The sequence below is a fragment of the Erinaceus europaeus genome, chromosome 4 (genome assembly GCF_950295315.1).
Source record: "Erinaceus europaeus chromosome 4, mEriEur2.1, whole genome shotgun sequence".
NCBI lineage: Eukaryota > Metazoa > Chordata > Mammalia > Eulipotyphla > Erinaceidae > Erinaceus > Erinaceus europaeus.
The window spans coordinates 29,272,931-29,300,225 of record NC_080165.1 but is presented as its reverse complement, the minus strand read 5'-3'; the positions used below and the strand labels follow the sequence as shown (position 1 = coordinate 29,300,225).

Genomic DNA, 27,295 nt, shown 5'->3' with positions numbered 1-27,295 from the left:
ACATTGAAGGAAGTACTAGTGATGTAGTCTCTTTATTCTTTCTCTCTCTACTTCTCTATTTTTAAAAAGTGTGTATTTAAGATACAGTTTGAGAGCTTGTTTGGAGGTTCTAGCAGGGGAGCGCAGCTACTCCATATACCCTCAACGGAAGACCAGTTACCTCTATTCGGGAAGGACTCCTCTTAGACCCAGAGAGCAGGAAGGAAGCACATGGAGCAGTGAGGGAGGAAGGGGACACCTACCTAGCCAGCCAGATCAGCAGAACCAACCCAGGCCACCAGTGGGGTGACTGATGTCGCAGCTAGATCGTTCTCACATCCAGGATACAGTTTGAAAAAAGGGCAGAAAATCAGGTGGGGGGGGGCAGTGAACCCACAGGGAATGCTAACCCCATCATTCACAGATGTAGAAAACTGTTTTTATGTTTTAGTGATTCCCCCCCCTTATGGTCTACATTTTTCTGTCTACAATGTAATATTTAATGCTTTTGAGTAGTTTGATTTATTTCTTTATTGGAGATTAATGGTTCACAGTCAACAGTAAAATACTGTAGTTTGTACTTATGCAACATTTCTCAGTTTTCCACAATTCAACCACCACTAGGTCCTCCTCGCCCGGTCCAGGACCTGAACCCCGACTCCCCGAGGTCCCCAGTCCAGAGTCTTTTACTTTGGTGCAATACACCAATTTCAGTCCAAGTTCTGCTTAGTGTTCTCTTATTTTTCAACTTCTTTTTAAAATTATTATTGGTCGGCAAGATTGTGGGATAAGAGGAATACAATTCATCCAGTTCCCACCACCATATCCCATCCCCTTCATTGGAAGTTTAGTTTGATTTTTAAGCCACGTAGCTTTTCACATCTTGTGTGTGTAACTTAACTAAATAAGTTCACCTTTTAACTATAAAATAGCAGATGTGTAGGGAGAAGTAATCTCCTAGTAGTTATGCAAAAGATTTTCCTGACTAAAATTCTAAAGTCCTAGATTTCAGTCCTCCACACACCATAATCCAGGGCTGAGCAGTGCTCTGGTATAAATAAATACGAGACAAGCATTTAAGTGTATACTTGAGGTAGGAGACCAAAATTTTCAACGATAAGGTGGAATGTTCTCTTTATTTGCATTTCTCTGCTCAATAGGGAGGGACACTTTTTTTTTTTTAAATCTTGCCTAGTCGCTTGCATTCTTTCTTTTAGTCAGATCCCTTTATCCAGTTTCCTAGAACGGCATTTGTGAATCCCACCTCGCTCCCTGGTTTCTTCCAACTACAATAAATCGCTCCCACACTCATTCCTCCCCACAAGTGAGTTCTGCTCCCCTGAGAAGAAAGTCACTTTCCCAGCATCTCTTGAGGACTCCGCCTCTAAGGGTGCCCAAGGGCGGCTCCTCTTGCCCTGTCCTGCGCACCTGTCACACTCGGATCTCAAAGGCCCACACTAAGGTGGGTCCAGGGGTCTGCCGGAAGTGGGAGAGCGGTGGAAAAAGAGAGAGCAACCTCCAACTACATTTCCCGATAGGCCACGCGAGACGCGGCCAGCAACGGCCGTAGGTGTGTCGGGGGTGTGTGTGTGAGGCCGACTCCCACCGACTACATTTCCCGACAGGCCGAGCGAGACGGGGCCCGCGGTAGCTGGGGCCAACCTATACGGACTACTCTTCCCGACGCTCCTCGCGTGGCAACGCCGCGGGCTTGCCGAGGGCGGGAGGACGCGGGAAGCTCCGGACGTGAGGCATGAGTGGCGCCCTCCCCCGGCCCGCTCGAATCCTTCTTCCTCCCGGAGCGAGGGTCGCGCGGTGCAGGGCCTAGCCACGGGCCGCGCTTGCCCTGGGCGTGGGCAGGGGTTGCAGCGGCCGCGCCGGGCGCGGGGGGCAGGCGGCGGCCACCATGGAAGTGAGCGGGCCGGAAGACGACCCCTTCCTCTCGCAGCTGCACCAGGTGCAGTGCCCCGTGTGCCAGCAGATGATGCCCGCCGCGCACATCAACTCGCACCTGGACCGCTGCCTGCTGCTCAACCCCGCCGGGCACGCTGAGCCGGCGGCCGGGCCGCATCGCGCCGGGGAGCGGCCCAAGGGACCGTCCCCGCCCAGCGCCAAGAAGCGGCGGCTGTCGGAGAGCTCGGCGCTGAAGCAGCCGGCCACCCCGACGGCGGCCGAGAGCAGCGAGGGCGAGGGCGAGGAGGGCGACGACGGGGGCGAGACCGAGAGTCGGGAGAGCTACGACGCGCCGCCCACGCCCAGCGGCGCCCGCCTCATCCCCGACTTCCCCGTGGCCCGCTCCAGCAGCCCGGGGAGGAAGGGCTCCGGCAAGAGGCCGGCCGCCGCCGCCGCCGCCGCCGCCGCCGCCGCGGCCGCGAGCAGCACGTCTCCGCGGAGCTGGGACGAGGCGGAGGCTCCGGAGGAGGAGGAGGCGGGAGGCGACGGGGACGCCGATGCGGACGGCGAGGAAGACCCGGGCCACTGGGATGCGGACGCCCCCGACGCCGCAGCCTTTGGGGCCGGCCGGCCGCACGCGCGGGCGCTGGCGGCAGAGGAGATCCGGCAGATGCTGGAGGGCAAGCCGCTGGCCGACAAGATGCGGCCCGACACGCTGCAGGACTACATCGGGCAGAACCGAGCCGTGGGGCAGGAGACCCTGCTGCGGTCGCTTCTGGACACCAACGAGATCCCCTCGCTCATCCTGTGGGGGCCGCCGGGCTGCGGCAAGGTGAGTGCGGCCGAGGCTGCGGGCTCCCGAGCCTTGATGTGCGGGGACCGGCTCGGGGTTCACCTGCCCTGAGCCGTCCCTCCCCCAGCCCCCAGCGGTCCGCCCCTCTCGCCTGGATACTGAGGCCCGAGCCTTCTGCCACCGTCTGAGATGGGCACTGACCGGGGCCACGGGCGGAGACCCTGATGGGGTTAAAGCGGGTGCAACCCGCCCCCGCCCCCTGCCCCTCCCCCTCATAGAACACGATTTGGGTCGGTGTGTGTGTATGTGTGTGTGTGTCTCTCACTCACACCAAGATGTAGGGTGTGTGTGTGTGTGTGTCTCACTCACCAAAATGTCAGCATTCACAGATTTACAAGACTTATATGGACGATCAGATCTGATTCGACCTTTGTGTGCAAACACCACATTAGTGACCTAATTTGCAAACAAGCAGCAAGATAGAAAAATTTGCAGAGGAACGTTGGCGGATTCCATTAGAGGGATGTGAAGTCAGCTTTGAAAAAAAATAATTGAATTTTTTTTGTACAGAAAAAAATGGATTGTACTTCCTTCCCACCTCCTTCTAGCTACTGGCTTAAAAGACTGATTTTTATCTGTCCTTGAAAATACATTGAAGAGAATAGGCAAACTGTTATTCCCTGTGCAAGTGATTTTCATCAGGCATTGACAACACTGCTTATAAGGCTGTGTGCCTTAGAGAAGTAACAGCAGTGCAGGTCGGTGTCCTAGGAATTAGCACACTTCCAGTGGAGGGCAGTTATAAGATATTGTGGGTCTGAAATCATATGGTTGGAAGAACACTTTAAAAAGAGAGAAGAAGGTGAGGCAGAGGTAGATAGCATAATGGTTATGCAGAGACTCTCAATGCCTAAGGCTCCAAGGTCCAGGGGTTCAGTCCCCCACACCACCTTAAGCCAGAGCTGAACAGTGCCCTGGTGAAGAGAGAGAGAGAGAGAGAGAGAGAGAGAGAGAGAGAAGGCTAAGAGGTATTTAAATATTTGATTTGTTTGTATTCTAGATGGAGGATGGAGAATGAACACCAGTGAGTGAACATCAAGATTTAATATTAGGGTGTAAAGAGCCCTTGGTAACTTTGAGATTCAGAGTACTAGTGCACTAGGGCTGTTAGGACTGTCTTTTTAAATATGTATTAGAAGAGAGGAAGAGACAAGACCTCTGTTCAACTCTACCATGACCCATGATGTAGTGCCAGGAATTGGACAAGTTGGGCCTCAGTTATACAAGTTGGTTCTCTTGACAGACTGAACTATCTCCCCAACCCTGGGCTATTAAGATCTTTCTCGTTTTTCAGTCCAGGTTTATTTCCTACCACTTGATCACACTTTTTTTTTTAATACTTTTATTTACTATTGGATAGAGACAGAAATTGAGAGAGGAGGGGAAAATAGAGGGATAGAGACAGAGACAACTCTAGCCCTGCTTCACCACTCCTGAAGCTTCCCCCTGCAGGTGGGGAATAGGGACTTGAACCTGGTCCTTGTGCACTTAACCAGGTATGCCACCGCCTGGCCCCTGCACCCTCCTTTTTATTCCATTCCTGGTATGCATCCTGATGGTTTTATGCCATCTGTCTTGTTTGCACTCATGCATTTCCTTCAGTCAGGAATTGGCCAGATCTACCTCCAATAACATTTTGCCATTGTGAAAGATTTTTAGTTGCTAAACCTTTTAGCATTTGAGCAGTAAGTGGTATTCGTAGTTACTGCCCGTGAACTTTTTTTTCTTTTTAAAAATATTATTTATTATTGGATACAGACAGAAATTGAGAAAAGAAGGGGAAACAGACAGACACCTGCAGCCATGCTTCACTACTCGTTTTTTTCCTGGGCAGGTGGGGACCTGGGGCTTGAACCTGAGCTCTTTACTTGTAGTGTGCTTAACCAGGTGCACCACCAACTGGCTCCTCTATGAACTCTTTTCATGAGCTCCTGAGGAAGACTGATCAACAGTTGCTCCCAGATGGCAAGAACAGAGTCCCTAAGGAAATAAGTAGGATGAACTCAAAAGATGCCAGGCAAGAGATTTAGTGAGCTGGATTGTTCAGTGATGTAAGTCTAGCATAGAGCCCATAGAGTGTAATTTGCTAAAGAAAACGATCACTATCAAAGGTGGCAGAAACTTAAGAAATCAAAAGTGCCTCCTTTTCAGATTCATTTAAGGGTAAGTTTGGCTCATGTTAAGTCATCGTTTTTTTCTTTACTCCCATCCTTACTACTTTACCACAAACAATTTTTTCATGCTAAATGCTCTTAAGAAGTGCGTTGGTTCTTGCCTCTATTTTCTCAGTAAGTACTGACATGATCAAGGTACCGTTGTCTTATCTACTGTCAAAGTAGACAGAAGTTGCATGCAGTCGTCTTAAATGCTAAGTAGTTGTCAATGGTCCTTCCGCTGGGAGGTTCCCTAGCCTTTTCAAAGCTGCACTGGTGAGCTCTCAGTTGTGGAATTGATTGATTTGTAGGGTCTGCACTCTGGTTCTACATGTAGTCAGTCCTTCAGTAGTAATATTTTCTTGGCTGGAAGAGGTCACAGCTGTCAACTAGGCTCTGCTAAATGAGCACAGCTGCTCTTCTAGGATTCCAAAGATCTTAGACCCCCACAAAAGAATAACATGGGGTCTAGATACGTAGCAGAAAAGATACAGGTTAACTTGTGATTTTGTTGCATTCCTTTATACTTAGAACTTAAACAATTTTGTTTAATGTGATGTGTTTTTCAGACTGTGCGCTGTTAGCATTTTTCAGAGGTGGATACTATTTAGGTTAGGACCCCTTGGGTGTTTTTCTCTGTGTCTGACCAGCTTTCCAAATTCTGTGTGTCCTCTTTTCTAGACCACTCTGGCTCACATCATAGCTAACAACAGCAAGAAACATAGCATAAGATTTGTGACATTGTCTGCGACAAATGCCAAAACAAATGATGTGCGAGATGTCATAAAGCAAGCTCAGAATGAAAAGAGCTTCTTCAAAAGGAAAACCATCCTTTTTATTGATGAGATTCATCGGTTCAATAAATCTCAACAGGTATATCAACTTCCTTCTGCCTTTTTGTCATGGTGGACATCTAACAGAATATAGAATATGTGAAATCACTTTGAAAGAATAAAGTGCTGTACCAATGCTAGTATTGAATGAATGTATCATTCATTATTAATTCTCTCTACAAAACACATAGATTATCTGCCCATCTCCTTTGAGCCTGTTTTTCCATTTAATTGTGTATGTGTGACTGAAAAAAAACCCGCTCTCTCTGATAAATGCAATTCTTGGTCTAGCCCCAAGCTACATATAAATATCACAAAAGACTCTTTGAATCACTTTGTGTGTAGAAATTTTTAATCTAAATATTAGAAGTCATCGTGAGTAGTTTAATTTCATTATAAAATTATTATTATGTTAGTCTTTTTAAAATGTATCCACTACAAAGTGGTGCCTTTTTTTTTCCAAAGTTAAAATCTATTTCTATGACTTCAGGCCCTCTCTTATCAAGGTGACCATTATAAGATAATCATTGCTACTTACTTACTATTTTCAGAAATAAAAGTAAAGGGCAAGTTTTATAAATAAATCCACTTTATAGTCTTCCTAAGCATTAACTTTTTTTATTGGTGTTTTTACTTTGATATATCTGTTGCAGCTTTTAAAATCATGAATAGAAATATTTCACAAGACCCTCCTAAGCCTTTTTTTTTTTTAGTCTTTTTGACCAAAACAACCTTTCTGAATTTTAACTGAGTATTACCACTGTAGATTTCTGATTAAACATTAACTTATGTTGGCCTTTTTTCCCCTGAAAGACAGCATTCAGCAGTGTACAGTCAGCCAATGCAGATTCACCAAGTCTGTTAGGACGAGTAATAATATGATCAAATATTTTCAGGGGAAGAGATTTTTATATGTGTTTTCTTATAACTTCTAAAAATAAATACTATATACATGGTCTGTTTTAGTCTTGGAATAGAAAATACCATCCTAAGTAAAGAAATCACTAGTTAGAATTGTACTTAAGCTAAAAGTTTTCCAGCATGGGAACAAGCTTCCCAAAAAATGTGAATTAGGCATAAAAAGGTCTATAACACACTCCCCCAACATAGCATTATGACTTTAAAACTGTGACTCACAATTAGGAAAAGGAAGGAATAGATAGCCAACTTACTTAAGATTCTGCAGGTTCGCCTTGACTGAAATATCTTTCTTCTGTTTTCCTCCCATGGTTAGGATACCTTCCTGCCTCACGTGGAATGTGGGACGATCACACTGATTGGTGCAACCACAGAAAATCCTTCCTTCCAAGTCAATGCTGCTCTTTTGAGCCGCTGTAGAGTTATTGTTCTTGAGAAGCTTCCAGTAGAGGCAATGGTGACTGTTTTAATGCGAGCAATCAACTCACTGGGAATCCATGTCTTAGACTCCAGTCGTCCCACTGACCCTCTGAGCCATAGCAGCAACAGCAGTTCTGAGTAAGTTGGCTATATCCAGGAGGCACACACCTCCCAGAGAATTTCCTGGCCAGAATCCAGAACTGGTTGGCTGGCAGTAAGGAGGGGGTGGGGACAGAGGAGAAGTGATACCTAGTAATGAGGAAGGATTATACGTATCAGCCAACAGATATATCTTTGCAAACATTTCCTTTCTCTAATGATACATGTTATAGCCTAATGTATGAATACGATTTTTTAGAGTTAACTATTGCTTGGCCCCTATTAATTCTTACTTTTGTACTTAGGGATTTGATTCTTTTCCTAGCACATCTTTTTCTTCTAAGATTTGGAAGACTATGGGAAACTTATTGATGATTGTCCTTCATGTTCTGAACTTACAATTTTTTTTTAGACTTATACGCAGATTCTAATTTCATTTTCCACACTTGCTCTTCCAAAATTTTAAGTAAAAATTAATGAAAGTCTTTCTGTATTATTTAAATCTCTTTAGGATGATTTTTGCACTCTCTAAATGTCAAACTCAATTCTATAGAAGTAAAGGAGTTTTAATTGAAAATAGTGTATTAGAAATTGTCCCTTTCCTTTGGTAAGTTATTTCTGTTATAAGTGCTACTTAAGTTCATTAATATGCATGGTGTAGATTGTGAACGATTTACTAGGTTACTTGTGTCAAAGATTTTCCTTCACATTAAGATTTATTCTTGTATCAGCTGAAATAGTGCAGTGGAACAGAATCTGGTCAGATGAGAAGCTGATGTCCACCCCCTGGTACTGAGGACCTCACAGCTGCTGTTAGCTGCCCTGAGGCCAAGTTCTGGTGCCACTCTTCTCTGAGGATTAAAGTACAAGGCATAGTTTTAGGTTCAGGGTTTAGATTTCAACTGTTTCACCCAATGTGTCTGGCCTTTTAACATTTGCTTCTCTCTCAGAAACAAAGAGGAGTTAATTAGACTGTGCCCCCATGAAAGCCTGGAAACATTTGGCTAAAGGATCCCCAAGCAGAACAAAGTTGCATCACTGCAGAGTTGTGATAGGATAGCCATCAAGAATCGTGACTAAAAAGCTTGAATCTTCTGGGAATGTTAGGTGTCCTCCCATTAGTTGTCCTCCATGTGCTAACGCTTGTCAGGGGTGAAAGGGACCACTGCCAACTCCTCCTCAAGAACAGTTTTGCTTTCAGCTACAATTCACTCCAAAAGTCCTATAACTGAATGTTAAAAGAATGAGGCAGGAAGCATCCTAACCTCTGACAGTGTTTTTTGTTGTTGTTGGTTTGTTTTCTGTATACTGGTTATCATGCCTCAAAAGCTTTTGTGTGCCACTATTGCATGGAATATTTACTAAGATTCCGTCAAGTTTTGCCTTCTCTCCAATCACTGTCATGCCATCAGTAAGTGAGTGAAGGGAGGACAGCGCTCACTTCATGAAGGATGTCTGCATTTCAACTGGATTCTCAGGTTATTTGCATACAGATTCAAATTTGAGAGAATTTAGTGAGAGAATTAAGATTTATTAATGAAACAGATCTTAATGCAAAAAATGATCCAGTGGTTCTTAAAGTTGCAGTTCAGTCAGAAACAGCCTCTCATACCTAATAGGTGGTTTACTTTTTCCACTTTGATGCCCCTAACAGTAATCCTAATTATGAGTTGATTTTATTCTCTTAGTTACCTTATATCCCACACTACCTTGGCAGGTCAGGTGAATAGGAATTTGCCCTTCTGCTGATATCTCCAGCACCCAGCATAGTGACTAGCATGAAATAGTGCTTAGTAAATATTAGTAGTTTACTAATTATAATTAATTACTAGCTCTCAGTTTGAGAAAAGCAGTTTGGGGTAGAAGTGGAGGGGACACCACAGTCCAGTATAAGGTGTGATTGCCCCATTACCCAGGTAGCAAGTCTGTTCCTTTTACTACTGTTGCCTGAGCAAACTAAAGCAACAGGCTAAGTGAAAGTAAAGACTTAAGCTTGATTATTTGGTCTGTTTGTTAGCTGTTCTGACAGTGTCATAGATCATAAAAAAAAGCTCTTACCTTATAAGTGATTTCCTAATAGAGGTACCTGGAGTTGGCTGGGTTGTCCAGCCATTTTAAGTAAAACTTTTCTCTCAGATCTATATTGTTGGCTAATGGGACTCTAGCCATTGCATCTGTATTGTAAGCACCAAAAGGAAGAAGGGCCAAAGGACAGAACTTCAACTTCTTCTTAGCTCCCAGCTTTAGTGAAATATCTGCAAAACAGTACTCTTTACTTAACTGTGACTTGGCTGAAACTAGGGCTTCAAACATGGTAGGCAAGTATTATACCCACTGAAGTACCTCCCCTTGTCTTCGTTTTTAATAATGACTTGAACTGTTTTGCTTGCATTTCAAAAACAGTTGAATTCTATTCTAGCATTGAAAAGAAGATAGTAGAATGTCAGGACTTGCACAAGGACCCGGGTTCGAGCCCCCAGTCCCCACCTGCAGGAGGAAAGCTTCACAAGTGGTGGAGCAGTGCTGCAGGTGTCCATCTGTCTCTATCCCTCTCTATCCCTCCCTCCCTCTCAATTTCTGACTGTCTCTATCCAGTAAATAAAGATAATAAAAAAATTAAAAACAAAAAAAAAGAATGTCAGGACTAAAGGTACTGGCTAGAATGGGTTATAGATTTAAAGTAGATTTTAAGTGTTATATTTATGAATGAGAGGAGAGAAAGAGAACCAGACATCACTCTGATACTTGTGCTGCTGGGGGTTGAACTCTGGACTTCTTAATTGGGAGTTCAATGCTTTATTCACACACTGTGCTACCTCCTGGACCACTAGAGTAGATTTTAGTAAGTTTTCCTAAACTGTTTTGATAAAAAGAAGTACAGTAACATGGCTTAGTAAATGATGGCATAAGAGCAAACACTGGAGTAGCTCTCCTACACCTTCCTCTTTTTACCATGATCAGTTATCACAACCTGTGTGGCTGAAAGCAACAGAAATGAGTCTCTCACAGCTTTAGGGGTCTAAGATCTGAAATGAAGCTGTTGTCAAGGCTACACTTTCTCCAAAGACACTAAAGAGAGTCCTTTCAGGCTTTTGGTGATTGCTGACACTCCTTGGCTTGTGGCAGGATTACTCCAATCTCTGCCCCTATTGTCACATGATCTTCTCTATGTCTGTCTGCTTTTACTATCTCCTATAGCAACTTTTGTCATTGGATATAGGACCCATTCTAAAACCACAAAGATCTTATCTCGAGATTTTAAACAAACACAGTTGAATCCACAGGCTTTTTTTTCCCTAGGTATTAGGACTTGAATATATCTTTGAGGGCACTATTCATTTCACTACATCTGACCAGGTATGTGTTGTGATGTGATTAGAAATGTGTATACCACCACCCTGGGGTTAATGGAGACATCTATCATCTGTATAATTTAAGTGTTCTCTATTTGGTTGAAAGTAACTTTTTTTTACTTTCACTTTTGTTGATTATGTTGGGAGCAGTAAAATTAAGAGAATTTTCCTTGTAGATTTGCTATTTTAAAACACATGCTACTGAGCAGCAAATGGTCCTCATCAATAATAATTTTTTTAAAAACTAACATTTATTGAGTACCATGATGTGATAGGTACTGCTCTAAACGTTTTACATGTCTGTATTTCCTCTAATCTGCAGAATAGATATCACTGTATCTTCCTTATTAAAGGACTTAACTGAGGCACAGAAATGTTAAATAGTATGCCCAAGATCACCTAGCTTTTATGTGACAGAGCCAGTTTTTAAAGGTATGTTTAACTACTGAACTACTTTAGCTTTTTAAAGTGGTCTAGGTACCAGATTAGAAGAACTACTTACATTTAGTATCAAGTTAAAATGCTGTGGTGAATACTAATACTGTAACTTTTCTTTCCCTTCCTTGCTTTTTTTTTTTTTTTTTTTTAATTGCCACTTGCTAGGGCTTGGTGTCTGCAACGAATCTGCTGCTCCTGGTGTTCATTTTTTTCCTTCCCCCCCCCCCCCTTTATTTGATAGGACAGAGAGGAACAGGAGGGGGAAATAGAGAGGAAGAGAGACACCTGCAGCATTGTTTCACTACTTGTAAAGCTTCCCCACTCCCCTGAAGGTGGGAGCTGGGGGCCTTGTGGTACCTTGTACATGGTAACACATACATTTAACTGGTGTGTCACCTCCAGGCCCCCATCTCTTTATATTTCTTTGTGTAAGTGCAACTCTTCATTCTCTATATTTTTTATATATTCTCTCTATATATTATTTCTCTGTATATAAGTATTCTTTGTATAAGGTTAGCTCTTTATTTTCAGATTATTCATAAAGGATTAGCTAGTGACCAAAGATTTCCATCTGTAATTTTATTCTAATGTTTTCTAGCATGATCTGCCATCACACATACCAGGGATACATTTTGAAAATACGTGTAGTCATGGTCTGTCCATGAAGATCTCAGGACTAGCAGATAGATCTATGATTTGGTGTACATATCTACATTTAGAAAATTTCTCTGTTGTCCTGTGTACACCTTTGCTTGATTATCACTTTGTAAATTGTTACTGACCCTGGAATGTTCTTTTAATGCTCTTAAGGAAAAGATTCAAGGTATCATTTGGGGAGAATTTTAAGCCATATACTTTTCATTGTGTCATAAAATAGGTACATTTGCCTTCTCTTACTCCTCCAATTTAAATTTCTACTGAGCTAAATAGAACTAGATGCCCATTTAGTAAGGCACATGCCTTACCAAGTACCAGGATCTGAGTTCTTCAACCCCTCGCATTTCATAGGAGCACAATTGCATGGTGGGATAGTGTCATAGAATCTCTCCTACACTCTCTCCGTCTCTGTTACCTACTTAGAAAAAGTTTATCTAAGAGTGGTAGAATTCACACATGCATGAGACCTTAGCCCCACAAAATAAATAAATAAATAAATAAACAAATAAATGAATAAGTAACCAAATAAAATACTCCCAGGTCCCAACACCATTTACTAGGAAAATCAACATGCAGAAAGTTTCAGACCCTTGGAAGAAAAAGGACAAGAGGAAGCTTTCTGTAAAATGCTTCCCATCTTCCTATGGTCAAAGCATTTCTCTTCACTGAAGACACTAAGCTTTCTAAAATTTTATTAATTAGGATTATAATATTTCTAATGCCACAGTTTGTTGTTGTTTGCAGGAGAATTTTGCCAGTATCAGTACAAGTAATCCTTATTTTAACATTCTTGGCCTGCGCATCTTCGTCTACTCTCTCTCCTAAGATCTCAAAGCATTTTGCTTTCTTACTCTTCAGAACCTCAGTGGAGAAAATCAAGAGTTCAGGTAGAGCGTTTTGAGTGTATACAGTGTTATTTAGCAAATTTCTACATGGTAACTAACTGTGACCATTGTGAGTGCCATCAGTGGTCAACTTTTATTAGTTGAACAGAGTTGCGCTGCTCAGATTCACTTGAGTTTAAAAATACTCCTTCATTTTTGGATAGGGTGAAATTTGGAATGTGGATCATGTGGAAGAAGAAGAAGAGTGAGGGTGAGGAGAGCTTATGAAAATACTCAACTCTGGTTTCATTTAAAGTGGCAGCACTCCCATTCCCATGATTCCAGGCTGATTAAAATGGATAACTGCAGAATAACTAGGGCTTTTCTTCAGAGCTTTAAAATTGGAAGATGGATCCTATTTTTCTACCACATAAAATACATACTCATTTTTAGACCCATGTTTATAAACATATGGAACATTCTGCCTGTTGGCAGCGGTGGCTGCTGCTGCAGCCCCTCCTCCTCCTCTTCCTCCTCCTTTACTAGAGCACTGCCTAGCCCTGGCTTATGCTGATGCAGGGGGATTGAACCTGGGGCTTTGGAACCTCAGGCATGAGAGTCTCTTTGCATAACTGTTATGCTATTTACTACCACCTGGCTTCTTTATTAAATAGAGGCAGAAATTAAGAAGGAAGGACACCTGGTCAAGTGTGTTTTATAGTGCACAAGGACCTGGTTCAAGCCCCTGGTCCCCACCCACAGAGAAGCTTCATAAGCGGTGAAACAGTGCTACAAGTGTCTCTGTCTCCATCCAGAATAAGTAAATTTTAAAAAAGAAGGGAGGGGGGAAAATAGAGAAGGAGAGAAAGAGATACCTACAGCACATCTCCATGGTTTATGGAGCTTCCCCTGCAGTGAAGGACTAGAGGCTTGGGTCTGGGTCTTTGTGCTTGTTGATGAGTGTATTAGGTAATTTGTGCACTCTATCTGATATGCCACCTCCTGGCTCCAGCCTGTTGCTTTCTTTTCTTTTCTTTTTTTTCTTTCTTTTTTTTTTTTTTTTGTCTCCAGGGTTATCACTGGGGCTCAGTGCCAGCACTATGAATCCACTGCTCCTGGAGGCCACTTTTTCCATTTTGTTGCTGTCATCGTTATTATGTTGTTATTGCTGATTTTAATACCTTTGTTTCTATTTTCTTAATTTAATATAAAATAAATTTTGCTTTAAAAAAGGGACTATTTGTAGTTCTGAGTAGTTCACCTGTTTTTGTAAAAAAAATATTTGTTAAAGACACAAACTCTGCATAGCATTATTCTAAAACTAGATATTAGGTGCATGGTTGTGAAAGGGGAAGTGGACCCTAGAGGACATGTAGCCCATGACATAGTAGCTGTCATCTACTGCCAAGTAGTAGAGATGGGAATTTTATAAAAATGCATTCCATATTTTATAATTAAAAATGCATATTTCATTGAGATTGGGAGAAATTTTAAGTTAGTCTATGACTACTGAAAGCTCTACCAGACACAAAGGTGACAGAATAAAACTTATTTTTTTTCCTTTGGGAGTTCAGCTTTTAGTGAAGATAGATGACAGATGTAGTAAAAACAAAAATGGCTCAGCTTAGTCAGTTAGGATTGATTAGGACTCCTGTTTTGTTCCCTTTTTCTTCCTGCAACTGGGTTTTCAGCTCTGTTACTAGAAAGCTATAAAGAAAATGGCAAACATTGTTTTTATTAGTTCTGAGGCTGAAATGAGATTTTAGGCACTTTGCATCTACACACACACACACACACACACACACACACACACACACACACACACACACCTACTCATTCACTTTGGCTGCTACTGCGCCCCCTCTGATGCTGATCCCTCCTTACGTCTTTCTTTTAGTATATGTTTTGTCATTTCTTTCCAAATCATTTGAAATCTACGAATTACTACTAGAGAAATGGTCAGTTGACTTTACAAAGTGCCAGTGAGGTGTGGTTAGGAGGGAGTAAGGACAGCCTCTAGACTGGAACTGCATAGCTCTGGGGCCCAGGCAGTAGTCAGAAGTATGATGATATCTAAGTAAGACAAAACAGATACCTTTGATTTGGGGAGAGACACAAAAATAATAAATAGAAGGTTTGGCTCTGATAAATGAGGAAAGGAAGAAGACATTAAAGATGTTTGAAATCTTTCAGTGAATAAAAGACAAACTAGTGTTATTCACACTATTTGCCAAAGTAGTGGGGATGAGTGTGCAGTAAGGGATTCAGCCTCGACCTTCATTTACAAGCTGTACCCTCTTCCATACACCACCCCAGCCATTTATTCAGTCCATCAGATGGTGCCTGTGTTTTTTCTAAGTCTCTGATTTGTACATTTCTAATACAGACATTTTCAACTGAAAGTTGGTAATGTCATTGGGTGAGCTATATTTTTTCAGAAAGCTATTTTTTTCTACTTTGCAAATGTGTAGCTATCAGCTCAGCCAGAAATTAATAAGACCTCTCTAAGTAATTAAACTGGTTAGACAAGATTCCCTATGGAATAAGAATAGAAAAGTTTTGCTGGGTGGTGGCACGCCTGGTGTAGCGCACATGTTAACAATGCACAAGGACCCGGGTTCATGCCCCCGGTCCCCACCTGCAGTGGGAAAGCTTTGCTAGTGGTGAAGCAGCATTGTAGGTCTCTATCTCTGTCTCCCTCTTCCATCTCAATTTCTGACTGTCTCTATCCAGTAAATAAATAAAAAGATTAAAAAATTAGAAAAGGTTTGCTTAATTAAGCCTGAAAATCAGTCATAGGCCTTCTTTTATGTGTAGTCCTGATGTTTGAGAAGTTGGGTAACTTACTCTTGGTCTCACAGATAAGTTCTGACACAAGTCTGCTGCTGTCTTTCTAGCTAGATGCCCAGGTTAGTGACCCCCACCCCTACCCACTGTTCTGTGCAGACTTCATGTGAGTAATACAACTGTTCCCCATGTAGTGATCTACTTGTTTGTTAACTGCTTGGAGTTATGACCAGCTCTCTGATAAGTTGTTGAAGTGATCAGCTTCAAGTGTCTGGTCTCCCATTACCTCTCTTAGTTTCAGTCCTTTTCCTGCAGTCAGTGTAGGATATACTAGCTTGTTTATTGTACATCCTATAGTACAGTTTATTTTTTCTATGTTTTATTATAGTATGATGTACAGCACACTACTGAATAAACATTAAAAAAATAGGTGACATTAAATTATCTAAAGATGAATGATAAGCCCACCTATCAGTATACTACATTATACCTGAAATACCAGTTAGGGGTCAGTTCCTTGTTTATTGACAAAATTTTCACTGACCATGTTTCAGGATTGGACTACCTATACTCACTTGGAAGCTCATTCTCTGGCCAAATTCCCAGAGACCTGCTTCTAGGTCTTCCTTTGCACAGTATCACAAACCTAGTGTGTTGTGAAGTGAGGAAATACGACTGCAGATCTTGTTCCTTTCATAGCCTCACATTGCAATGCTGCCTCTTGCCTGTGTGAAAAATTACTGAACTTACCTGTTTAACCTGCAACTAGACTACGTATGAAGCTTTTTTTTAGATAGGTACATTTATTTAGTTAGTTAGTTATTTAGGGGGGTTAATGGCTTTTACACAGTAGTTTGGTCATGTGTAACATTTCTCAGTTTTCCACATAACAATTCAGCCCCACTAGGTCCTCCTCTGCAGTCATGTTTCAGGACCTGAACACTCCTCCCACCCCCCCCAAAGTCTTTTACTTTGGTACAATACACCAAAGCCAGTCCAAGTTCTTTGTGTTTTCTTATTTTTCAGTTTATTATTTTCATTATTATTATTACTATTAGTGATTTGATACTGATAGACAAGATTGAGGGATAAGAGGGGCACAGTTCACACAACTCCCACCACCAGCTTGTCATATCCCATCTCCTCCATTGGAAGTTTCCCTATTCTTTATCCCTCTGGGAGTATGGACCAAAGATCTCTATGGGGCACAGTAGGTGGGAGGTCTGGCTACTATAATTGCTTTTCTGCTGGACATGGACGTTGATAGGTAGATCTATTAGGTAGATCTATCGCCCAGCCTGTTAATCTTTCCCTAGTGTGGTTGGGCTCTGGGGAGGTAGGGTTCCAGGACATTGGTGACATCGTCTACCCAGGGACAGCAGGTTGGCATCATGGTGGTATTTTTCAACTTTTGTCTATGAGTGCGATTATCTCATATTAATCCTTTGCTTTCTGACTTACCTCACTTAACATGATTCCTTCAAGCTCCATCCAAAATGAGGTGAAGGAAATGAGATCACTATTTTTAATAGCTAAGTAGTATTCCATTGTGTATATATACAGTTTTCTCAGCCACTCATCGATTAGACCTCTTTTCATCTATAGGCCCACCACCCTCCAACCCTCTGTTGACTTGAGTTTGCTGTTAAGTCCATGATTCATCTTTAATCTTTTGCTTATTTTCCTGTTTTGTTGTTGGACACATGGTTTGTGAAGCATATTTTTTGTACATTATAATTAGGGCTGGTATTTCTGCAGCTTTAACTATTCTGCAGAATAGAACTGGGGTGAATACATGTCAAATATTAATTTTTTAGAACCTTTGCTTTCTCCCTTATATGTGTTTATGCACGTGCTTATACAATAAAACACATTCATGACTTAAGATGAAGTTGGTTCTCAGTCTTGGTAATGGGTAACCTGTTAACAGGTGAGTTAAGAATTAAATAAGAGGGAGTCGGGCGGTAGCTCAGTGGGTTAAGCGCACATGGCGCAAAGCACAGGGACTGGCATAAGGATCCTGGTTCAAGCCCCCGGCTCCCCACCTGCAGGGGAGTCACTTCACAGGCAGTGAAGCAGATCTGTAGGTGTCTATCTTTCTCTCCCTCTCTCTATCTTCCCCTCCTCTCTCCATTTCTCTCTGTTCTAACAATGACTACATCAATAACAATAACAACAATAAAAAAGGGCAACAAAAGGGAAAATCAATAAATAGGAAAAAAAAATTTAATTAAAAAAAAAGAATTAAATGACATTTTTGTTGGTTTAATATTTTTGCCTGTGTATGTACAGTAACACCAACATCATTTTCTAGAAAGCCTATCATCTTTCTTTCATTGATCTGTTTCTGTACCTTTTTTTTAAAAAAAAAAATTCAGTTGGGGCTAGGTGGTGGCACACCTGATTGAGTACACATTACCACGCACAAGGACTTGGGTCTAGACACCCACACCCCACCTACAGAGGAGGGTCTTTAAGAACAGTGAAGCAGATCTGCAGGTATCTCTCTAGCTCTCTCCCTTTCTACCTGATTCTGTCCTATCTAATAAAAAAATAAAAAAAGAATTAAAATGCAGATTACCTGAAAGTGGCACAGTGGATAAAAAAGTATTGGACTCAGCATGAAGTTCTGAGTTTAGTCCCTGACATTGTGTATGGCAGAGTGAATCCCTGGTTCTCTCTCTAAAATAAATTTCTGTGCGGAGGGAAGGGGAGAGTCAGAAACCTTGAGCCTAGTCTAGTTTTTTTTAATGACCCTGCTAAGAAAAGCTGCAGAATATTTTAATGAGAGTGTGACAGTCAGAAATTAAGGTTAACACTGATTGTATTGCAGACCCTCCGTATTCATTGAGGACAAAGCAGTGGACACTCTGGCTTATCTGAGTGATGGGGATGCCCGGGCTGGCTTGAATGGACTGCAGCTGGCAGTGTTGGCCAGGTTAAGTTCTAGGAAGATGTTTTGTAAGAAGAGTGGGCAAACCTATTCTCCTAGTAGAGTCCTGATTACTGAAAATGACGTGAAGGAAGGCCTCCAGCGGTCTCACATTTTATATGATCGAGCAGGTAAGCAACTGTAATGTGAAAAGAATGAAACTTTACTGAAATAACATTTGTTTTTCCAGAAGTCTGACCTTTAGCTGGGTCCAAAGGTGAACTTGATTCTGAGTTGGCACTCCATCTTAGAAATAGAGTTAAGCCTCCCTCCAGAGCCTGGTTTCAAAGACCTAGGTCCCTGACCTTCAAGAGAGGTACAGAACTAGCTTCCTGATCTCCAGCTGATGTGATAAGAATTAAAGAGTTTTCAGATTTAAATTTTCAGGCTTCAAACTTGTGTGTGTGTGTGTGTGTGTGTATATATATATATATATATATATATATATATATATATATATATTTAGATATTTTTCTATTACCTTCTCTCCACTTTTTAGATCATAAGCATTTATGGAAGCCCATGCATTCAGTTGATAGTATTTCTTGTAATTTTGTTTTTGAGTTAACCTTAGCTTACAAGTCTGTATGTGTTTTGAAGTACAATTTTCACCTTCTCAAAATGGACTAACCTACCACTACCCCTACAAAAGCACTAGTATATTCCTATATCACAGTCTGTTTCACCTCTTGCCCTCTACAGGGCCACCATCCTCCAACCTTCTGTTGACTTGAGTTTGCTGTTAAATCCATGATTTGTCTTTAATCTTCTCCTGGTTTTTATCTCTTGTAGGTATAGTTTAGTAGTGATGAATTCACAAGAGGATTTTTTTCGATAAATGAAGTATTTTTATTTGTTTAATGAGAATTAAAATCCTAAAATTTTAGAGTCTTAAAACTAATAAGTTAATGTGAATCTTGATGTGTATTTGAAGTATTAACTTTGAAGTATTTGAAGTGTTAATTTTGTTGTGCATGCTTTTTTGTTTTCACACAATCACATTTATAGATATCAAATTTGATGCCAACTCTTACCAGATCCAGGACTTGGCAATATTAAGTATCATATGTGCACCACATTTGTATCCTTATAAAAAGAAGTTTGTGATGAGATAGCATCCCGTAGATTAGGTTGGATTTCTGAGGCTTTAGTACTTGTGTGATTCTAGATGGACTCATATTGCAGTAACCAGAATCAAATTTCCTCGCTATTAAAAGCCCTGCCAGAACAAGAAGCTGATAATTGAACACTCCAGATACCACATAAGCCAGAACTATTCTACAATATTTCCAGAAGCATTTTGGAGATGAGAGTATTTCTTCATAGCTTGAAAAGAATAGAGTTGTTCAGGAATGACTGTGGTTCCAGGCACTGCCACCTGATGAGTGAACAGAATACACTGTGTGTGACCTTAGGGGGTGATTGAAGTGCTCCTGCCTCAGTGTGCCCTGACAGTGGGACTGGGCTGAGGAGCATTAGGGACACATTAATGAGGCTACCACAGACACACTTAGCAAGCAGTCAGTCTCCTTCCTAATGTGAACCTGTAGCAGGGCTACCTAACACTGTCTATGGACTAAGATATCTGATTCTTCCTGTTTCCTAGATGTTACAGCCTGCTTGGAAAATGAAAAGTGAACTTTCTGGATGTAGAGAATTTTGCTTTACTTTTATCAAAATAAAAGAATTAGAGATAGGAATTAACATTAAGGGGTATAAATTACCCCTGCATGTTGGAGTCTGTATTGTCTCGGGCTTTTCTCTTGATTTAAGTGTCCTCAGTGAAACTTCGTCTTTTGCCTGAACTGACCAAACCTGATCTTCACCTCATATCCAACTGGCAGAAATCGAAAGGGCTACTACTGTTTAACATAGATATAGTTAACATTGAATCTTTGAGACTTTTATGTTTTGATTTGTTAGAAAAGTCATGACTGGGAGTCGGGCTGTAGCGCAGTGGATGCAAAGAGCAAGGACAGGCGGAAGGATCCCGGTTCGAGCCCCCAGCTCCCCACCTGCAGGGGAGTCGCTTCACAAACGGTGAAGCAGGTCTGCAGGTGTCTATCTTTCTCTCCCCCTCTCTGTCTTCCCCTCCTCTCTCCATTTCTCTCTGTCCTAGCCAACAACAACGACATCAATAATGACTACATCAATAAAACAGCAAGGGCAACAAAAGGGAATAAATAAGTAAATATTAAATCTAGAAAAGAAAGGAAAGTCATGACATACTTTTCTATGCAAAAAAAAAAAAAGTGTCATGACTTTTCTGGCTACCAATACATTATCTTACTATTATTCTCAAAAATGAGCTTGCTACTAACATTACTCCCACTTTAAAGATGATAAAACTTGCTTCAGTTCATAAAGCAAGTGGTGAAGTTCATTCTCAGATGCAGGTCTTGAAGTTCATTCTCAGATGCAGGTCTGTATCTTTTCCCCTGTCTGTGCTACTTCTGGGTCAGCCCTGCTCTGTAGGCCCCAGACTCGCCACCAGTGCCATCCACTCACACACAATCACACTTAACCCTCTTCACACATGCATTAACCTACTCTCAACACCTTGCGTCCACATATGCACATATATGAGTGCATGCACATATATGATTGTCAAATCTTACACTTAGTGTAATCAACCCAACCCCCTACACTCATGTACATCTCTACAATAACTCTGTAGATATTCATAAATACCAATCCTGAGAATTGTTCCTTACAGACTTTGTTCCCTAAATAGGAATGATAGAAGCATTGTCATGGAAACCTGCTAGCTTATATTCTTTGGCTTTTTTAAACTCTGGTGAGGCAGACTTTTACTCTCAGATTTTTAGTGATTACATGTCATCTAGGATATAGCTAGCTACCCACCTGTGGGATCTAGTAACTAGGTCAGATGTTAATACGTCAGAGTGAAGAAGTTTTCAGGTGAGAATAATTTCTCTGGCACACATGGAGATCAGAGTTCTATATAAATAGTGTGGTTTTGTTTAAGGTTTTAGAGCAATATAAATAACAAAATATGAAGGCTAGTATAGAATAATATACAACTTCTTAAATAGTATCCCAGATAAGCACTATGTAGTGCAACCAAGTTGAGCTAAGTAAATTATATTCCCACATTACATAAGAAACCAAGACTCAACAAAGGACCAATATTTGCCCCTGGTTACATAGGTAGTAAGTGATATTCAGACCTAGTAAGTGACATTCAGTGCTGCCTGGCTCCAGAACTCATGTTCTTCATCATATGTCTCTTAGCATTGGATGCCAGCGAAGGTCTAAAAAAAAACAATTGACCTTTGTCAGGAGTATTTATTGCTATCTCCTTGTTAACATTTGATAGAAAGTGAAGCAGAGATGACTTCTTCCACCTTCATGTCAGAGTTGGCAAAGCCTGCACTGCCTGGCTCTTTTCCCATATGCAACTTCAGCCTGAGGTACTGTAGGATCAGAGAGATGAGATCTGTGTAGCGTTTGTGGAGGACAGAACCATACGCACCTCTCCCAGTAACCTTTCTCTTATCCAGGTACTAACCAGGCCCGACTCTGCTTAGCTTCCGAAATCAGATGAGATGGGGTGCGTTTAGGGTGGTTTGGCCGTAGACCCAGGAACCTTTTCTCAATCAGTTCCCATGCACTGTGACTTAGCTGAGTAAACAGGACAGGAAACAGCTCAGTTTGCACAGAAATGACTAAAAAGTGTGAATCTGCTTCTGTAATGGGAGGTACTTGGGTGCCTACAGTCAACTTCTCAGGCCATCTCTCCTTTGGTAGCAATCTTGAACCATATCTTCTGAAGACTCAAGTATCATCATTGTGGTCAGCTTCCAGCATTTGTTCTGGGGTCTATCCACTTTGCAAAGTTGGTGTCACTGGCTTGATGAGGAACTCAGACTATAGAGTTTCTAGTGAAGAACTGTTACTAATAGAGTATCATCTCTGCTTTCTCAGAAAGTATCCTCTTTTGAACTTGCAGAAGAGGATAGTCAGACGATAGTGAAATGTGTGTAAATGCACATGCTCAGCTATACTTTTCTCTCTGTAAATGTGGTTTTCTGGAGAACTGGAGAACATTTCACTGATAATGTCTATGTGTGAATGAATCTAGGATAAAAAAAAAATGGACTAAGTCCTGGTGTGAGGAGGGGCTATTGTATTCTCAGAGTACAAGCTGTTGTTCCATGTGCCAGTTGTTTTGGGATCCTGCTCCACAGGTGTCCTCATACGGGGTTTAGATTACCACAGGCTTCAGATATCACAAAAGCAGCTGGAAATGACACCAACGAGCAAATGGGCTATAACAGTTGTCCTTGTCATTTGATTCTATAGCCTAATGGCTACAGCCAGGCCTGGGGTCCAGTTTTCTCAGAGTGACAGTGGGATTTTGTGCTGGGACTAGAATCTCAGAATCACTTTCTTCTCCCTCTAGCGGTGTGGAGAAGGACCTTTCAAAGTTGGAACCTCTCCCCTCAGTGGGTGCCACCACTCAGCATCTTGAGAACACTGTCAACCACATCACCTCAGGTCCTTTATTAGGTTGGGCTTCTTTAAAACTAGTCAAGTGAAATGAACACATAATTCAGATGAGTCTTATGAGCCCTTCAGAGTCCCTTTTCCTACCTGTACCTCAGCAAATGTTTTTGTGTGTGTGTTGTCCAGGAGAAGAGCATTACAACTGTATCTCTGCACTACATAAGTCCATGCGGGGTTCAGACCAGAGTGCCTCCCTCTATTGGCTTGCACGCATGCTTGAAGGAGGAGAAGACCCTCTCTACGTGGCCAGGAGACTTGTGAGGTTTGCCAGTGAGGACATAGGTGAGTGTGGTGAGGAGACCCAGAAGCCAGGACATTCTGATATATTCGAACTGGCTTGAGGGGAGGGCTTGCTGCAGCTTTTTGACTCCGGACATCCTACTATGTGGGATGTGTGAGAAATAGTTCACTTCATGGTACTGTGTGCTTTTGAGAATTTTATATTCCTAAAACCTGTCATTTTCATCTTTCTCTTTAGTAATAATTTGACTAATATTAGTATTGTAATAAGAAATATATTAAGTTTTTCTTTGGAGTTAGACGTGTAGAATCCTATTGGATAGCTCCTGAGAGAGAAATAGAAGATTCTAGTCATGACTGAAAGGGTCAGAAAAGCTTTACTTTTTTTCAATGCTAGGAAATGTTTTTTTTTTTTTAATGTGTTCACTCAGTGTCACTGTTCCTTAATTTTTGTATATGATCTCCCCCCCCCATACCCCCCACCGCACTTACTAGATGTAGTTTTGGTTCCTCCATGAAGAACCAGTTTCTGACACCACACAGGCCATTTTACTAACTGGAATTTTTTTTTTTAATTTCTTATTGGGGGATTAATGTTTTACATTCGACAATAAATAAAATAGTTTGTACATGCATAACATTTCCCAGTTTTCCATATAATAATACAATCCCTACTAGGTCTTCTGCCATCCTTTTTGGACCTGTATTCTCTCCCCACCCCACCTCCCATCCCAGAGTCTTTTACTTTGGTGCAATACACCAACTCCAACTAACTGGAATTTTTTGGTCAAAAAGTAATGATTATCTCTGACTGGCACAAGGGCAAACCAAGGTTTGAAGGACATCATGATTCATATTTTTCTTTGCCTTTTGTGTGACAGGTCTGGCGGATCCATCTGCATTAACACAAGCCGTTGCTGCCTACCAAGGCTGTCACTTCATAGGCATGCCCGAATGTGAGGTAATTGGTTTAGTTCTTTGCAAAGCAGCTCCTTTCTCTTGAGCTCTTTCCCTTTGTGGATATGTCCATAAGGTCTGCCTTCATTAATAACTGGGTCACAGGAGAAACTACAGGTTTTTGATTCACATTTTTAAATCTTGGGGGCAGAATGTAGGTGGGAATGGGGGCCTACAGTGCAAGGGATTCTTGCCCTTAATCTGTTTTCAGGAGTCTTTGGTTCAGTGGTAGCGCTCAGAGTTTTTAGGGTCGGAGTATTAAAACACTTAAATCTCTGCAGGTTCATCAGAAAACAAAATAGTTTCTTAGTTATCTGTTTTCTATTAGGATTTCAAGAAAAACCTCAGAAGTTTTTCTGCTATAAATAGAAAGGAAACTACTTATCTGCTAGAGCCCTCCTTTCTATCATTGTCAGTTATCCAGACTTTAGGGGAGTTAACGACCTAAAGTCTGGGTAACTGACAATGATAAAAGTCTGCAGGTGTCTGTCTTTCTCTCCCCCTCTCTGTATTCCTCTCTCTCCATTTCTCTCTGTCCTATCCAACAACAAACGATATCAACAATAACAGTAATAACCACAACAAGGCTACAACAACAAGGGCAACAAAAGGGGGGAAAAATGGCCTCCTGGAGCAGTGGATTCATGGTGTAGGCACTGAGCCCCAGCAGTAACCCTGGAGGCAAAAAAAAAAAAGAAAGAAAAAAAAAAATTAACTTGAGACTACATTGTCTTCTACAATCCAGGAACCTGCTGGATCTTCCTAATAAGATGTGTCCTTTTGCATCCAGGTGCTTCTGGCCCAGTGTGTCGTCTATTTTGCCAGGGCTCCCAAGTCTATTGAGGTGTACAGTGCCTATAACAATGTCAAAGCCTGTCTGAGAAACCACCAAGGGCCTCTACCACCGGTCCCGCTGCACCTGAGGAATGCACCCACCAGACTGATGAAGGACTTGGGCTACGGCAAGGGCTATAAGTACAACCCCGTGTACAGTGAACCTGTGGATCAGGACTACCTACCAGAAGAATTGAGAGGAGTTGATTTCTTTAAGCAGAGGCGATGCTGACTGTTTTGAGGCTATGGCCATGGAAGGAGGTATCTTGTTTTTAGTGAGGGCAGAAAGGATGTGAAGTCAGTTACTAGGTGGAAGTTAAAAACAGACCAACATTCTGTCAGAGGCCCTTAGGTGGAGGCACGGTTACTTCAGCTAAATGTATAACATTGAAATTGTGTTCATTGGCACTCTGTGCATTGGTTATGCTTATGAAAATATCTGGCAGCTTTGTGCAATGAATTAATGTTATAAGGAATTATCTATTTTGTCATAGTATTTAAGTCATAATGTCATTTCAGAATTCAGTTCTGTAGGATTTCTTTTCTTTAAAAATGTATATTCTGGGTAGTTTCAATTGGTAAAAAAAATGTAATTGTGATTTAATACTGCATAGTGTTGAGTATTTTTTTTATATGCAAAGGTCTTATGAGCCAATAAAACTATTTCAAAGTATTCTTCAATTCTTTTATTTTTCCCACTTGGGATTTTAGGCACCAACATTGTTCACCATCACATTTTAGCAAGGAAATACTGTGGAGAAAAAAAATTAAAGATTGGAGAACTTAGTGAGAAATTGCTATACATGTTTTGAAAATTCATTCTGGTCTTAAAGGAATACATACGCACTGTTTCAAATGGCTTGTAAAGGAATCTAAGAGCTTTCCGTTGCCATTTCTCACTGTCTTCCAGTTTCTTTTGTAGCTCCTGATTTCTGAGTGGTACATTCCTGTTTTATTGTTGTTTTAACTAAAGTTAAAGATGCCATATACATAAGTACTTATCCAGATTAGCTTTTTAAATTTTGTTTCGTTTTTTAAATTGTTTTATGAGAGCCACCAGGGCACTGCTACATTATGTGAAATATCAAGGATTAGACCCAGGGCTTTATGCATGTGGAGCATGTGCTCTACCTGCTGCATCATCGCCACTATCTTGTGGCTTAGTCGCCTTAGTTTTCTCCTGCTTTGTTTTTTGTGTTTTCGTTTGTTTTTTACCAGAACACTGCTCAGCTCTGACTTAATGGTGGTGCACAGTATTGAACCTGGGACTTTGGAGCCTCAGGCATGAGAATCTCTTTGCATAACCATGCTATCCACCCCCACCCCTTTTATCTACTTAAGACTCTTTGGATTCCTCACCAGTCATTTTTATTTTTTTTAAATAGTGATTTATATGACTACAGATTAATAGGAGTGTACATAAACACCATTCCCACCACCAAAAGACTGTGTCCCATCTCATGCCCCCCACCCCATACCCCATGAAGCTGAACATCCACCCTCACCCTCAATCCAGGGTTTTTACTTTGGTGCCCTACTCCAAATTCAGTCAAATCCTGCTTTGAGTTTCCCTTTCTATTTCCCTTTGAGCTGCTTTTTCTGACCAGTCATTTTTATACACGTCCACCAGAATGGGCCCATAATGTCATATCTTGAATGTTGCCCCTTCATGCACCCTCCCCTGGGGATTGCCTTCCTCACTGACTGAAATCTGTCTTTCTCCTGAATGAGAATTCCTGTCTTCTAAATAGCATGCCTTACCTTCTTGATTTATTTCATTATTTTTTATACAAGACAAGTTCTACCAGTGTTGTCAGCATCAATGACTGAGGCCCTCTGCCCCCCATCCCCAATAGGTTCTGATTGTGTTCTGGTGTACTGTTGTCATCCTAGATGTCATCATTCCTTTGTGTCCTGTCTTCTGACTGGGATTCTATTTAGGTGATCTGCATCCTGGAATGCCTTTATGGCTCAAGGGTATGTGGGTGGCAAATATTTTTCAGCCTCGGAAGTCTGAAAATGCTTTTGTTCTACTTCAGATCTGTTTGATAGACTTGTAATAAATTTTAGGTCAAAATTATGACTCTAGTTCCACTCTTTAGTTCAGGTTGCAATGGAGAAATGTAGATGTTCTCATTTGTGGCCTTTGTGAGCTTGCAGAATTCTCTTTCTGTTCCTCGTGTTGGAAAAGTTCTCGGTGGTTTTACTGAGTGCTCAGTGAACCACCTTGAAGCACATGTCTTCAGGTTACAGTAAAATCTCGTTTTTAATTCAAAAAGTATTGAGTTTTTGCTTCTTGGTAAGCACTTTTGATGCTGAGCTAGCAAGAGTCCAAATATCCTATGCTTAATGAAACTGTCTGGGAGGTGGTGAAGTGGATAAAATGTTGGACTCAAATATGAGGTCCTGAGTTTGATCCCTGGCAGCTCATGTACCAGAGTTGATGTCTGCAGTGTTCTCTTTTTCTCATTAGTAAATAAAATCTTTTTTAAAAAAGAAAATGAATGTTTTAATGTCAGTTAATGACAAATTCTAAGGAGAAAGTCAGGGATTGGGGAGATAAGGTTTCCATTTGAGTCTGAAGAAACTAGGGTG

The 27,295-nt window shown here is 41.4% G+C and overlaps 2 protein-coding genes across 2 annotated transcripts in view; one reads left to right on the top strand and one right to left on the bottom strand.

Annotated features, from left to right (window-relative positions):
* Nucleotides 1-6,996, bottom strand: part of MYLK4 (myosin light chain kinase family member 4) — a 135,583-nt gene extending 128,587 nt beyond the window's left edge. The window contains exon 1 of the mRNA XM_060189156.1: nt 6,884-6,996. Coding sequence (XP_060045139.1) covers nt 6,884-6,939 — 56 coding nt within the window. The 5' untranslated portion in view covers nt 6,940-6,996. The remainder of the gene's footprint in view (nt 1-6,883) is intronic.
* WRNIP1 (WRN helicase interacting protein 1) lies at nt 1,606-25,373 on the top strand. Its single transcript, XM_007522185.3, has 7 exons — nt 1,606-2,704; nt 5,560-5,751; nt 6,946-7,187; nt 18,041-18,270; nt 22,796-22,951; nt 23,791-23,870; nt 24,657-25,373. The coding sequence occupies exons 1-7, from the start codon at nt 1,886-1,888 to the stop codon at nt 24,930-24,932; spliced, it is 1,995 nt and encodes a 664-aa protein (XP_007522247.1). The 5' UTR covers nt 1,606-1,885; the 3' UTR covers nt 24,933-25,373.
* Nucleotides 25,374-27,295: the final 1,922 nt, after the last annotated feature.